A 14,874-nucleotide genomic window follows, 5' to 3' on the forward strand; every position below is an offset into this window, starting at 1 on the left:
GCCTAGAGAAGGACAACGTGATTCAGGGTCATGATTTCAGAAGTCTGGGTCCAGATATGGCCCACAGAATCACCGTGGGCCAAAGGTGAGGTGGCACACCATGGGAAAGGGGCCCAGCAGAGGAGAACTGTTTCCTACATGAAAGCTCGAAGCAGAGAGCGGGAAAGGAGCCAGAGAGCAGACGCACCCCTCCAGGGCATGACCATTTATCGCCACATCTCCTCCAGTCACACACTGCCTGTGTAGGGTCACCACCGGGAACTTCCATTGAAACGAAGAGGGTCTTCATTGGGCTACAGCTCTCACAAGCCACTCATTGGACCTCAGAATCCTCCTGCATTAACAGAGAACCTTTGAGAAGGAATACGTCCTGTGCAAACGGTGACAGGCTGCGAGCCCATCTTCCAGGGACCCCCAGGGGGAGGATCACACACTCAGGCCCGGCCTCAGCACGTCAGTGAGACCTCGTCTCAAAAAGCTGGGGATGTACTTCAGGGGGAGAGTGCTTTACTAAAACGCGGGAGACCCTGGGTTCAGTAGGCAGGATATTGGGTGGTGAAAGGGGGTGCAGGGGAGAATGAGTTCTACCCTCCCGCCCCTTCCATCATGCAAGGAAAGGGTAGTGCAGTTGTTTGGCCTTGATCTTGCCAGTCTGCACAGCTGGGAGAGGTTAAGTTCTGGCACTGTGTATTACTCAGTGGGAGGTCTTCTGTTACAGTAGCGGGGGGAGGACACGGTCTCATCCATGTCTTCAGTCCGTGGGAAGGCCACTTTGGATGGTTCCAGCATTCTTGGCTGTCACGTTTTCTCCTTTATCACTTGGAATGTGTCAACCCACTGCATTTTGGGTTGCAGGTTTTCTACTCAGACTTCATTGAGTACTTTATGGGGAAATTTGGATGCGCCCTTCCTCTCTCTCATGCCCACAGGTGTTAGTAGCACGCTCCACAGTGTACGTTGTGGTACGGTGTCACTGTGTGAGTGAGCTGCTACCATCCTTTTAGTACCAGTGATTTGGAGTTGGAAGAAAAGGGGATGATACCTTGAGTATAGACATGTTGAGGTCTTCCACAGCCAAATGTTATTTCAGATTTCTGAACTTAAATTGAAAAGTGAATGAAAGCATTGTACAAATTTTAATTTCTCAACAAGCAGACATGGATGTATCTCTACTACCCCAAAAGCAAAAAGCTTCCAGAGTTCATTCTTCTTCTTTTTCTGAAGTGGGAAAGGTCCTGGGGGCCCACTAGGGAGATGACCACAGGGGTTATGGCCACTTTGACTGGGCCATTTCTTCTCTGACCTCACAAGGAGCCATTGTGAGGGAACCTGACACAGCCGGTATATAAGCGGGTGGCCGCAGCTGGGTTTTTGTCCATTAAGTACAGGAAGCTCTTGGTGGTGACCTGTCGGACTCCCAGATAGTTAGAGCGTTTGGTGGTTGGCGGTTGGTGGTTGTGGTCTTTGGATATTGGTGTTTTTGATTTGGGTTTTCTGTTTTTTGGGGTTTTTTTTTTGTTTTTTATTTTGGTTTGTTGTTTTGTTTGGTTTGTGGTTTTTTCTTTGTTTGTTTGTTTGTTTTTCTTCTTAGCTAGCATCCTTGGGTGGGGTTCCCGCTGAGGATGCATAGGCAGAGTAGAGAGACTAGTGTAGCGTTGCAAGGGCCCTGCTCCTGCGAAGAGGCGGCCTTCCGGGACCGCTATGAGGTCCTGAGGACCATCGGGCGTGGTGGGAGTGCCGAGGTGCAGGTAGCCCGCCATCTCCTCACCGGGGCAGAGGTTGCAGTGAAAGTGCTGCCCAAGGTAAAGGGGAAGGCGGCCCTCTCCCTCTCCGAAGCAAGCGTGATGAGGTGGCTGGAACACCCCCACGTGATCCAGCTCTTCCAGGTGATCGAGACCCGTGAGCACGTCTACTTGGTGATGGAGCACGCGGTGGGGGGCCCGCTCAAGCACATCCCTTCCCGGGGCATGCGGCAGGAGGAGGCGCGGAGGGTGTTCCGGCAGATCGCGGGGGCGGTGGGCTACTGCCACGGCCAGGGCGTGGTGCACCTGGACCTGAAGTTGCCCAACGTCGTGGTGGATGCGGCTGGCACCTGCAAGCTCATCGACTTTGGCCTCAGCCTGAGGGTCAGGCCTGGGCAGAAGCTGCGCAGGTGCTGGGGCACCCTGGCCTACCTTGCTCCCGAAATCCTCCTGAGGCGGGAATACCAGGGCCCCCCAGCGGACGTGTGGAGCCTGGGCGTCATCCTGTTTTATATGTTGACCGGAAGGTGCCCCTTCAGGGCGCTCTTGCGCTCCGGGATGGTGAGGCGGATCCGGGAGGGAAGGTACCACATCCCTGAGCGCGTTCCGCCCCGAGCACGCAGCCTCATCCGCAGCATGCTGAGCCTGGACCCGGCGCGGCGCCCGACGGTAGAGCAAGTCCTCCAGCACCCGTGGCTGAGGGAGGGTGAGGAGGCTTCCCCCCGTCAGGATGGGGAGCCACCCCCCAAACGCCCAGACCCCGCCATAATGGCAGCCCTGTTGGACTTGGGTCACGACCCGTACGAGGCCTGGGTGTCTCTGACTCGGGGCAAGTTTGATGACGCCGCGGCCGCCTACCTGATCCTTCGGCACCAGCTGAGCCAGGGGGCGGGCTGCGCGTGCAAGGGGAGGCCTGCGCGACCCGCACACCCTTCCCATGGCTCCGTCCTCCCGAGGAGGAGCACCAGCGAGCTTGCCCTTCGCGCCTGTCCCTCGGCCCGTGACCATCGGCTCCCCGAGGAGGCCCAGCACACAGGGCACAAGGACCTCAGAAGGGTCAGCCTGGCTGGCACCGACCTCCGCTGGCTGCTCCAAAGGACCCCTGCACCTGCCCCTGCGCCCCAGAAGCCCAGCCATTCCCGCAGAGATACCTCCACAGGGCAGCCCAAGGCCTGGAAGCGGGTGGCCAGGAGGCTCGCTTCCTGCTTCCGCCAGCTGTGTTGCTGCGAGCCCTGTGGCAGCGAAGAAGGGACTCCTGAGACCAGAGAGCAGAGACGTGGCAGAGGCAGAGCGAGAGTGGCTCCCGTGTGATGGAGAGCTGCGTCTGACCCACCCCACCGGCAGCTGGAGGACGCTGTGCTCTCCGCATGCAGACCTCAGGGCCTGGGCCTGGGCCTGGGTCCCGTGGACTCCAAACCCCTGCAGGAGCCAGGTGTGCAAACTGGCTCAGGCTTCTCTGCACCAGGCGCAGCCAGAGGCACCTGTGGATCTGCCTGGACAACAGGAGTCTCCTCTGCCCCCGCCTGCGAGAGACACCAGAGACTGTTTCTCCCTGGGACACTGGTCCCTGCCCGGCCCTTCTCTGTCCTTTCCCCCATATTTCTGGAAGAGCAGAGGCTTTTCTTGATAGCTTTGTTTCTCAAAAACTTTATAATAAAATCGATGTTCCGAAGATAAAAAAAAAAAAAAAAAAAAACATGTGCTTAAGAAAATGGGGGAGTGGGGAGGGCCTCAAGAACTTGGATGGGCTCCACCAGCAGCTCATTCCGAGGCCAGGCAAGATCGTGTAGCTCCCTCTCCCGGTCAGTGCATTTGAAGACTCGATCACCTTGAGCCAGTGCAGATGGGGCGTCCTCGGTCTCAGGCAATGAACCTGGGTGCTCACTCGCCTTTAGCCATTTTCCTTGGGGACTCAGTTACTTTGTCCCAGTGTGGTCGGAGACTCACCTCCTTGACCCGGTTTGGCTAGAGACTCTCCCCTGGAACCAGTGTAGGCATGGCTTACATTAGCTGGTTCCGTTTTGCCAAAAGGAACTTCTCTCCCAGTCTTCAGGTGCCTCCCTGAGGTGGGCAGAGAGGGTGGGTGGCAAGTGTTGGAGAAGTCGTATCTGACAGGCTCGGGTCCGGGCCAGGCTTGGAAAGGCATCTTCCAAGGCATGCCTAAGGCCAGTGCCCACTTTTCCCTTCTGGGTCACTAATGCCGCTTTCTCCCCAAGGCCTTCTTTGGTCCCCAGCTTCCTACGGTCTCCTGTTCCCTGCTCGCCATAAGTGCACTCAGGTGGGGATGGGTGTTTGGGCCCATGCAAGTGCCCAGCGGACAGGAGGTCACAGGCAGGGGTCCGGCAACCCAGATATGTTGTTCATCCTCCCACCACGTGAACAGTAGCGGGCCTGAGTTGAGCCCGTTGCCTTTGGAAGGTATGAAACCCCAGCTATTTCTTGGGAGTAACAAAATGGATTACACAACCGCACAAGTTTAAACAACACACATTACAATTCGGTGAGGTAGACCATTTTGTGAGGAAGCATGCTCAGTCACAAGAACATGGACACCACATAGCCCAACAAATTAGGTAAGCAAATTAGGTTCTCATCCTGACAATTTCCAAAAGGGTCTTGGGTTACACATGATATCACTGGAGAGTTCTACCGCACATTTAAAGAAGTACTCATCCCAATTCTATGGAGTCATTTCCAGGAGGTAGAAGAACAGGGAACGGTTCACAATTTATTTTCCACAGCTGGTGTTGCCCGATTGTTCTACTGCAAAAGGTGGCTCCGAAGGAAAACAACGAACACAACCGAGGATTGACAGGCCAAAGGGCATGGTGAATGTGGATGTGAAAGTCCCTAGAGAGCGCAGGCCCGAGACATCCTATGATCGTATGGGCTGATGTAGGATTGTGGCGTGACACAGTTCCACTTCCACGGGTTGGAATAATAAAACACGGGAAAAATAGGAGGAAGAGTGAGTGTTTGGGGTTAAATTATATCCCTGAAATCTTTTATGTTTAGCTCCTAACCCCACACCTAGGAATGAGGCCTTCTTCTGAGAAATGGCATTGTGAGGCTGAAATATCCTCAGGATGAGGTCATAAGGCAGTAGTGGGAGCAACGTGCCCATTATGAGGAGGGCAGGGGTGCTATCGGGTCAGTGGGACTTGTGTCCTTATAAGGAGAGCAGCCTGGGTTGCTGCTTCCGTTGCGCTGGTGTCTTTATGTGATCATTTTCTGTCCTGTGGAGGTGGTTTTTGGCGTGAAATATGTGAATTCCCTTACCTTTCATCTTGGGTATGTTTTGTGTTTCTCGCGGGCCGACCACTTAATGAGAGAGAGAGACCACTCTGATGTGAACCTGTGGCAGTGTAACTTCAGTAACGCAGAGACATTACTCCCCCTACACAACTGCATTATGATCCCCCTCACTAACCGACGTCACCGTGTACCATGTGTGTGCGTGGTGTGTTCACTGTCATAGGCTGGAATGAAGGCTGAAGTGGCCTCTGAGGGTCGGTGCTGCTCAGCGTGGTGAAACAATCTGTAGGCGTCCCCTGTGCCAGCAGTGCCCTGTGCTGCCTCTCTGGAGAAGTATTCTCTTCCGTGCCCTGGAGCCCTTGGTGGGTGTGGGCTTACACATAGCTGAGAGGTCCTCTAGGCATCTTTCCTAGGGTGTCTGTGCAAAGTACTTAGTATCCCTTGCAAGGCTGCAACCTCTTCAAGAAGCTTGTCTTCCTTAGCCTCATGTACGTGTGCGCATTTCTGGCTCAGCTGCAAGCTTTTAAAGTGCTTTGGCTTTAACGCTGCTCCCCATTCATGGCAAACCAGGCCGCAGTCTGCCGGTAACATCCGTGCCAGTGACTGAATGTGCTGTGCCATCCCAAAATTCGCTCCACCAGAGTAAGTAGTTCATCCCTTTAAATTCAGAATCCCTGCAGATCTCGGGGCATGAGTAACACGTAATGGAGTCCTCTGTGGCGGGCGAAACCCGGGGCCCAGGGTTACGCCACGTGCATCTAAAGATGGGGACTGGCAGAGAGCAAATGGCATCCTAATTATGCTTGGAGAATGGCAGGACGCGTTTACAATTGGCTGTATGATAATCAGTTCAGCCGCCTAGCGCGTGGACAGATATACTTTACATGTATGCTCAAGCGAGTGATTGCTTGACCTTTAACAGGATTGGATGGTCATATCTGGTTACAATTGCTTATGCATGAGACTGCTTATATATTGAGGGTGTTATTTGAATAAAGGGGAAGCTGCTTCATGAACCTTTGAAGCGTACGTGGCTTTCGTCCCGCTGGTAGGGCCGTAGGAGCGAGAAGCCGCGGTTTTCCGGAAGCGGAGCCGCTGGAAGCAGCCTCAGCGGCAAGCAGCGGTTCTCTGTAGTCCTCAGTGCCAAGCACCTGTTGGTTAGATCTGTCAGTCACTGATAGTTACACCCACCACCTGAAAAGAAGAGCCGAGAGAAGGACAACGTGATTCAGGGTCATGATTTCAGAAGTCTGGGTCCAGACATGGCCCACGGAATCGCCGTGGGCCAAAGGTGAGGCGGCACACCGTGGGAAAGGGGCCCAGCAGAGGAGAACTGTTTCCTACATGAAAGCTCGAAGCAGAGAGCGGGAAAGGAGCGAGAGAGCAGAAGCACCCCTCCAGGGCATGACCATTTATCGCCACACCTCCTCCAGTCACACACTGCCTGTGTAGGGTCACCTCCGGGAACTTCCATTGAAACGAGGAGGGTCTTCATTGGGCTACAGCTCTCACAAGCCACTCATTGGACCTCAGAATCCTCCTGCATTAACAGAGAACCTTTGAGAGGGAATACGTCCTGTGCAAACGGTGACAGGCTGCGAGCCCATCTTCCAGGGACCCCCAGGGGGAGGATCACACACTCAGGCCCGGCCTCAGCACGTCAGTGAGACCTCGTCTCAAAAAGCTGGGGATGTACTTCAGGGGGAGAGTGCTTTCCTAAAACGCGGAAGACCCTGGGTTCAGTAGGCAGGATCTTGGGTGGTGAAAGGGGGTGCAGGGGAGAATGAGTTCTACCCTCCCGCCCCTTCCATCATGCGAGGAAAGGGCAGTGCAGTTGTTTGGCCTTGATCTTGCCAGTCTGCACAGCTGGGAGAGGTTAAGTTCTGGTACTGTGTATTACTCAGTGGGAGGTCTTCTGTTACAGTAGCGGGGGGAGGACCCGGTCTCATCCATGTCTTCAGTCCGTGGGAAGGCCACTTTGGATGGTTCCAGCATTCTTGGCTGTCACGTTTTCTCCTTTATCACTTGGAATGTGTCAACCCACTGCATTTTGGGTTGCAGGTTTTCTACTCAGACTTCATTGAGTACTTTATGGGGAAATTTGGATGCGCCCTTCCTCCCTCTCATGCCCACAGGTGTTAGTAGCACGCTCCACAGTGTACATTGTGGCACGGTGTCACCGTGTGAGTGAGCTGCTACCATCCTTTTGGTACCAGTGATTTGGAGTTGGAAGAAAAGGGGATGATACCTTGAGTATAGACATGTTGAGGTCTTCCACAGCCAAATGTTATTTCAGATTTCTGAACTTAAATTGAAAAGTGAATGAAAGCGTTGTACAAATTTTAATTTCTCAACAAGCAGACATGGATGTATCTCTACTACCCCAAAAGCAAAAAGCTTCCAGAGTTCATTCTTCTTCTTTTTCTGAAGTGGGAAAGGTCCTGGGGGCCCACTAGTGAGATGACCACAGGGGTTATGGCCACTTTGACTGGGCCATTTCTTCTCTGACCTCACAAGGAGCCATTGTGAGGGAACCTGAAACAGCCAGTATATAAGCGGGTGGCCGCGGCTGGGTTTTTGTCCATTAAGTACAGGAAGCTCTTGGTGGTGACCTGTCGGACTCCCAGATAGTTAGAGCGTTTGGTGGTTGGCGGTTGGTGGTTGTGGTCTTTGGATACTGGTGTTTTTGATTTGGGTTTTTTGTTTTTTGGTTTTTTTTGTTGTTGTTGTTTTTTATTTTGGTCTGTTGTTTTGTTTGGTTTGTGGTTTTTTCTTTGTTTGTTTGTTTGTTTGTTTGTTTGTTTTTCTTCTTAGCTAGCATCCTTGGGTGGGGTTCCCGCTGAGGATGCGTAGGCAGAGTAGAGAGACTAGTGTAGCGTTGCAGGGGCCCTGCTCCTGCGAAGAGGCGGCCTTCCGGGACCGCTATGAGGTCCTGAGGACCATCGGGCGTGGTGGGAGTGCCGAGGTGCAGGTAGCCCGCCATCTCCTCACCGGGGCAGAGGTTGCAGTGAAAGTGCTGCCGAAGGTAAAGGGGAAGGCGGCCCTCTCCCTCTCCGAAGCCAGCGTGATGAGGTGGCTGGAACACCCCCACGTGATCCAGCTCTTCCAGGTGATCGAGACCCGTGAGCACGTCTACTTGGTGATGGAGCACGCGGTGGGGGGCCCGCTCAAGCACATCCCTTCCCGGGGCATGCGGCAGGAGGAGGCGCGGAGGGTGTTCCGGCAGATCGCGGGGGCGGTGGGCTACTGCCACGGCCAGGGCGTGGTGCACCTGGACCTGAAGTTGCCCAACGTCGTGGTGGATGCGGCTGGCACCTGCAAGCTCATCGACTTTGGCCTCAGCCTGAGGGTCAGGCCTGGGCAGAAGCTGCGCAGGTGCTGGGGCACCCTGGCCTACCTTGCTCCCGAAATCCTCCTGAGGCGGGAATACCAGGGCCCCCCAGCGGACGTGTGGAGCCTGGGCGTCATCCTGTTTTATATGTTGACCGGAAGGTGCCCCTTCAGGGCGCTCTTGCGCTCCGGGATGGTGAGGCGGATCCGGGAGGGAAGGTACCACATCCCTGAGCGCGTTCCGCCCCGAGCACGCAGCCTCATCCGCAGCATGCTGAGCCTGGACCCGGCGCGGCGCCCGACGGTAGAGCAAGTCCTCCAGCACCCGTGGCTGAGGGAGGGTGAGGAGGCTTCCCCCCGTCAGGATGGGGAGCCACCCCCCAAACGCCCAGACCCCGCCATAATGGCAGCCCTGTTGGACTTGGGTCACGACCCGTACGAGGCCTGGGTGTCTCTGACTCGGGGCAAGTTTGATGACGCCGCGGCCGCCTACCTGATCCTTCGGCACCAGCTGAGCCAGGGGGCGGGCTGCGCGTGCAAGGGGAGGCCTGCGCGACCCGCACACCCTTCCCATGGCTCCGTCCTCCCGAGGAGGAGCACCAGCGAGCTTGCCCTTCGCGCCTGTCCCTCGGCCCGTGACCATCGGCTCCCCGAGGAGGCCCAGCACACAGGGCACAAGGACCTCAGAAGGGTCAGCCTGGCTGGCACCGACCTCCGCTGGCTGCTCCAAAGGACCCCTGCACCTGCCCCTGCGCCCCAGAAGCCCAGCCATTCCCGCAGAGATACCTCCACAGGGCAGCCCAAGGCCTGGAAGCGGGTGGCCAGGAGGCTCGCTTCCTGCTTCCGCCAGCTGTGTTGCTGCGAGCCCTGTGGCAGCGAAGAAGGGACTCCTGAGACCAGAGAGCAGAGACGTGGCAGAGGCAGAGCGAGAGTGGCTCCCGTGTGATGGAGAGCTGCGTCTGACCCACCCCACCGGCAGCTGGAGGACGCTGTGCTCTCCGCATGCAGACCTCAGGGCCTGGGCCTGGGCCTGGGTCCCGTGGACTCCAAACCCCTGCAGGAGCCAGGTGTGCAAACTGGCTCAGGCTTCTCTGCACCAGGCGCAGCCAGAGGCACCTGTGGATCTGCCTGGACAACAGGAGTCTCCTCTGCCCCCGCCTGCGAGAGACACCAGAGACTGTTTCTCCCTGGGACACTGGTCCCTGCCCGGCCCTTCTCTGTCCTTTCCCCCATATTTCTGGAAGAGCAGAGGCTTTTCTTGATAGCTTTGTTTCTCAAAAACTTTATAATAAAATCGATGTTCCGGAGATCAAAAAAAAAAAAAAACATGTGCTTAAGAAAATGGGGGAATGGGGAGGGCCTCAAGAACTTGGATGGGCTCCACCAGCAGCTCATTCCGAGGCCGGGCAAGATCGTGTAGCTCCCTCTCCCGGTCAGTGCATTTGAAGACTCGATCACCTTGAGCCAGTGCAGATGGGGCGGCTCGGTCTCAGGCAATGAACCTGGGTGCTCACTCGCCTTTAGCCATTTTCCTTGGGGACTCAGTTACTTTGTCCCAGTGTGGTCGGAGACTCACCTCCTTGACCCGGTTTGGCTAGAGACTCTCCCCTGGAACCAGTGTAGGCATGGCTTACATTAGCTGGTTCCGTTTTGCCAAAAGGAACTTCTCTCCCAGTCTTCAGGTGCCTCCCTGAGGTGGGCAGAGAGGGTGGGTGGCAAGTGTTGGAGAAGTCGTATCTGACAGGCTCGGGTCCGGGCCAGGCTTGGAAAGGCATCTTCCAAGGCATGCCTAAGGCCAGTGCCCACTTTTCCCTTCTGGGTCACTAATGCCGCTTTCTCCCCAAGGCCTTCTTTGGTCCCCAGCTTCCTACGGTCTCCTGTTCCCTGCTCGCCATAAGTGCACTCAGGTGGGGATGGGTGTTTGGGCCCATGCAAGTGCCCAGCGGACAGGAGGTCACAGGCAGGGGTCCGGCAACCCAGATATGTTGTTCATCCTCCCACCACGTGAACAGTAGCGGGCCTGAGTTGAGCCCGTTGCCTTTGGAAGGTATGAAACCCCAGCTATTTCTTGGGAGTAACAAAATGGATTACACAACCGCACAAGTTTAAACAACACACATTACAATTCGGTGAGGTAGACCATTTTGTGAGGAAGCATGCTCAGTCACAAGAACATGGACACCACATAGCCCAACAAATTAGGTAAGCAAATTAGGTTCTCATCCTGACAATTTCCAAAAGGGTCTTGGGTTACACATGATATCACTGGAGAGTTCTACCGCACATTTAAAGAAGTACTCATCCCAATTCTATGGAGTCATTTCCAGGAGGTAGAAGAACAGGGAACGGTTCACAATTTATTTTCCACAGCTGGTGTTGCCCGATTGTTCTACTGCAAAAGGTGGCTCCGAAGGAAAACAACGAACACAACCGAGGATTGACAGGCCAAAGGGCATGGTGAATGTGGATGTGAAAGTCCCTAGAGAGCGCAGGCCCGAGACATCCTATGATCGTATGGGCTGATGTAGGATTGTGGCGTGACACAGTTCCACTTCCACGGATTGAAATAATAAAACACGGGAAAAATAGGAGGAAGAGTGAGTGTTTGGGGTTAAATTATATCCCTGAAATCTTATGTTTAGCTCCTAACCCCACACCTAGGAATGAGGCCTTCTTCTGAGAAATGGCATTGTGAGGCTGAAATATCCTCAGGATGAGGTCATAAGGCAGTAGTGGGAGCAACATGCCCATTATGAGGAGGGCAGGGGTGCTATCGCATCAGTGGGACTTGTGTCCTTATAAGGAGAGCAGCCTGGGTTGCTGCTTCCATTGTGCTGGTGTCTTTATGTGATCATTTTCTGTCCTGTGGAGTTGGTTTTTGGCGTGAAATATGTGAATTCCCTTACCTTTCATCTTGGGTATGTTTTGTGTTTCTCGCGGGCCGACCACTTAATGAGAGAGACCACTCTGATGTGAACCTGTGGCAGTGTAACTTCAGGAACGCAGAGACATTACTCCCCCTACACAACTGCATTCTGATCCCCCTCACTTACTGACGTCACCGTGTACCATGTGTGTGCGTGGTATGAAGGCTGAAGTGGCCTCTGAGGGTCGGTGCTGCTCAGCGTGGTGAAACAATCTGTAGGCGTCCCCTGTGCCAGCAGTGCCCTGTGCTATCTCTCTAGAGAAGTATTCTCTTCCGTGCCCTGGAGCCCTTAGTGGGTGTGGGAGAGGTCCTCGAGGCATCTTTCCTAGGGTGTCTGTGCAAAGTACTTAGTATCCCTTGCAAGGCTGCAACCTCTTCAAGAAGCTTGTCTTCCTTAGCCTCATATACATGTGCGCTTTTCTGGCTCAGCTACAAGCTTTTAAAGTGCTTTGGCTTTAACACTGCTCCCCATTCATGGCAAACCAGGCCGCAGTCTGCCCTGCCGGTAACATCCGTGCCAGTGACTGAATGTGCTGTGCCATCCCAAAATTCCCTCCACCAGAGTAAGTAGTTCATCCCTTTAAATTCAGAATCCCTGCAGATCTCGGGGCATGAGTAATGGAGTCCTCTGTGGCGGGTGAAACCCGGGGCCCAGGGTTATGCCACGTGCATCTAAAGATGGCAACTGGCAGAGAGCAAATGGCATCCTAATTATGCTTGGAGAATGGCAGGACGCGTTTACAATTGGCTGTATGATAATCAGTTCAGTCGCCTAGCGCGTGGACAGATATACTTTACATGTATGCTCGAGCGAGTGATTGCTTGACCTTTAACAGGATTGGATGGTCATATCTGGTTACAATTGCTTATGCATGAGACTGTCTATATATTGAGGGTGTTTTCAGAATAAACGAGAAGCTGCTTCATGAACTTCTGCAGAGTACGTGTCTTTTGTCCCGCTGGTCAGGCCGAAAGAGCAAGAAGCGGCGGCGAGCCGCTTGAAGCAACCTGGGCAAGAAGCGGAGGTAATCCGTAGAAGACTTTCATATAAGACCTGAAATTATAAAACTCCTAGGAGAAAATAGAGAGGAACAACTTCATGACATTGGACGGGATAGTGATTTCATATATAAGACACCAAAAGCACAGGAAACAAAAAATAGACCTGTGGAATTATAACAAACCAGAAAGTTTCTGCACAAAAAGGAAACAATGAACAGGTGAAAAAGCAACCTAAGTTTGAGAGAAATTATCTGCCCGCCATATATCTGATAAGGAATCAATAACAAAATAAATAAAGAACCTACCCAACTCAATAGCAAAAAATAAGCTGATTTAAAAATAAGCAAAGGATTTGAATAGACATTCCTCCAAGGAAGAATTACAAATAAATAAGTATATGAAAAGAAGCTTAATATTACTAATCACCAGGGAAATGCAAATCAAAACCACAATGAGATAACACTTCATTCCTGTTAGAATGTCTCTTATCAAAAGGCAAAAGATAAGTGCTGCTGAGGATGTGGAGAAAAGGAACCCTCACACACTATTGGTGGGAAATTAGCACAGTCATTGTGGAAATTAGAATGAAGATTTCTCAAAACATGAAAAATAGAACTACAATATGATCCAACAATCCCAAGTCAGGTTTTTATCCAAGAGAACAGTTTCCAAAATTTATTGGAAACTGCATTATTTATAGGAACTTCATCCCCATATTTATTGCAGCCTTATTTGTGATAGCCATCAGGTCGAAATAATCCAAAGGCTCATCAGTGGATGAATGGAGAGAGGAAACATGTATATACATACATTGGAATATTAGTCTTAAAATATGAAGGAAATCCTGTCATCTGCTACAACATGGACATGAACTTGGAGGATATTATGCCACAAGAAATAAGCCAGTCACAGAAGGACAAATACTGCATGATTTCACTGACATAAAGTATCTAAAGTAGTCAAGTTCATGGAAGGAGAGGGTAGAATGCTGACTGCCAGAATCCAGGAGAAAGGGAAAAATACCAATTTGCTGTTCAATGGGTATCAGTAGTCAGTTACGCAAGATGAAAAATTTCCGCTGTACAACAACATGTGCACACTTAGCAATATTGTACTGTATACTTCAAAGTTTAAAAGGGTATGGCTAGGGATAGAGCTCAGGGGTAGAGTACTGACCTACCAAGGATAAAGCTCTAGATTAGATCCCCAGCACACAAATGATAGTAATAATAATAATAATATAGATCACGGGTTATATGTTTCTTCCCACAATGTTAAAAATAAAAGAAGTAGACAGATCATTGTCTCATTTACCACTTTTTGTCTAATATTTAACCATAAAATCTCAGTGGTATATGATAAATAAATGCTCACTTTTTGCTTACACATCTGCAGATGCTGGAGGTTCTGCTGATCTAGGCGAGGCTTGGCTGCGAGCTGGGATTTGATTACAGGACAGGTCTGTATATCATTCGGTTTTCTGAGAGCTAAGAATTTTTTTCTCATGTTAATGGCAGAAGCTCAAAAGGACAAGCCCAACAGCTCATGACATACCTGCTAACACCCCTCTGGCCTCAGCCAGTCATGCAGTGAAGCTCAAAGACTTAGGTAGGAAATAGGCTCTTCTGAGGAATGTTAGAGATGTAAGTTATATACCAGTCATCTTTCCAATACTCCTGTGAACAGAGGTCACACTTGATTCTCATCATGAATAAACGATCAGACAAATACAAAATAAACAACATTCTTCAACTGGCCTAGATTCTTGAGAAAATACTTTGACATAGAAAACAAAGAAAAGTGATAAGAAGTTTTGTACATTAAAGAACACTAAATGCACAAACTGAAACTTGATTGGATCCTGGAATTTTTTTAAATAGCTATTAATGACAATTTTAGAACAGCTAAGGAAGTTAGAAAATTGACTATAAATTAAGTGAAGGCACATGATTCTTACTAATGGTGATTAATAACAAAGCATCTTTATTCTTAGGAGATCAGTATTAAATATTTATGAGTGAAACACCTTAATGTCTGTAATTTATTTTCAAGTAGTTCATCAAAAATACATATAGACAGACAAAAGTAAACAAAGGTATGGTAAAAATTGATTAATGTTAACAATTGCTTGATGCAGGCAAAAGACATGTGGATCATCATTGTACTATTCTTTTATCTTTCTTGCAGTATCCTAAAATTTTAATGTTAAAAGAAAAATAATGAAAGGATTGAATTAAGTACCTGGAGAATTCAGGACAATTTTAAATCACATCAAGGAAAACCTGGGGGTGTTCCACTCATTAAGCAGGTTGGGGGGCTATAGGGATTATATTTTCAGAGATTGCTTAGTGAACTGTTTTAGTTAGTCCCACACTGATTGTAAGATTCTCCATAAACCTAAAAACACTGAGGCTTGAAACAGAACTTGGCCAATTAGAGCACCTATTTTGATTTGATGAAGCAATTAATAATAATAGAGATAAGTAAAGATTAGGGAAATATTTGCAGTTAGATGCTACGAACCCCATTAAGGGATGAAAATAACTTCTAGGTCAAAAGAAGGCAGGGCTGCCAGAGGCAAGGTGTTTCCCCACCAACTAGAAATTCTGATACCAGGTA

At 51.1% G+C, this 14,874-nt stretch overlaps 2 protein-coding genes across 2 annotated transcripts; both read left to right on the forward strand.

Annotated features, from left to right (window-relative positions):
- Window positions 1–1,622: 1,622 nt before the first annotated feature.
- LOC306658987 (sperm motility kinase 3A-like) lies at window positions 1,623–3,053 on the forward strand (the record flags this gene model as incomplete). Its single annotated transcript, XM_079136245.1, has 1 exon — window positions 1,623–3,053. The coding sequence occupies one exon, from the start codon at window positions 1,623–1,625 to the stop codon at window positions 3,051–3,053; it is 1,431 nt and encodes a 476-aa protein (XP_078992371.1).
- Window positions 3,054–7,842: 4,789 nt separating this feature from the next.
- On the forward strand, window positions 7,843–9,273 carry LOC306658988 (sperm motility kinase 3A-like; the record flags this gene model as incomplete). The annotated part of the gene is made up of 1 exon (XM_079136246.1): window positions 7,843–9,273. The coding sequence occupies one exon, from the start codon at window positions 7,843–7,845 to the stop codon at window positions 9,271–9,273; it is 1,431 nt and encodes a 476-aa protein (XP_078992372.1).
- Between the last annotated feature and the right edge of the window lie 5,601 nt (window positions 9,274–14,874).

The sequence above is a fragment of the Sciurus vulgaris genome, assembly GCF_902686455.1.
Source record: "Sciurus vulgaris genome assembly, chromosome: 4".
Taxonomy (NCBI): domain Eukaryota; kingdom Metazoa; phylum Chordata; class Mammalia; order Rodentia; family Sciuridae; genus Sciurus; species Sciurus vulgaris.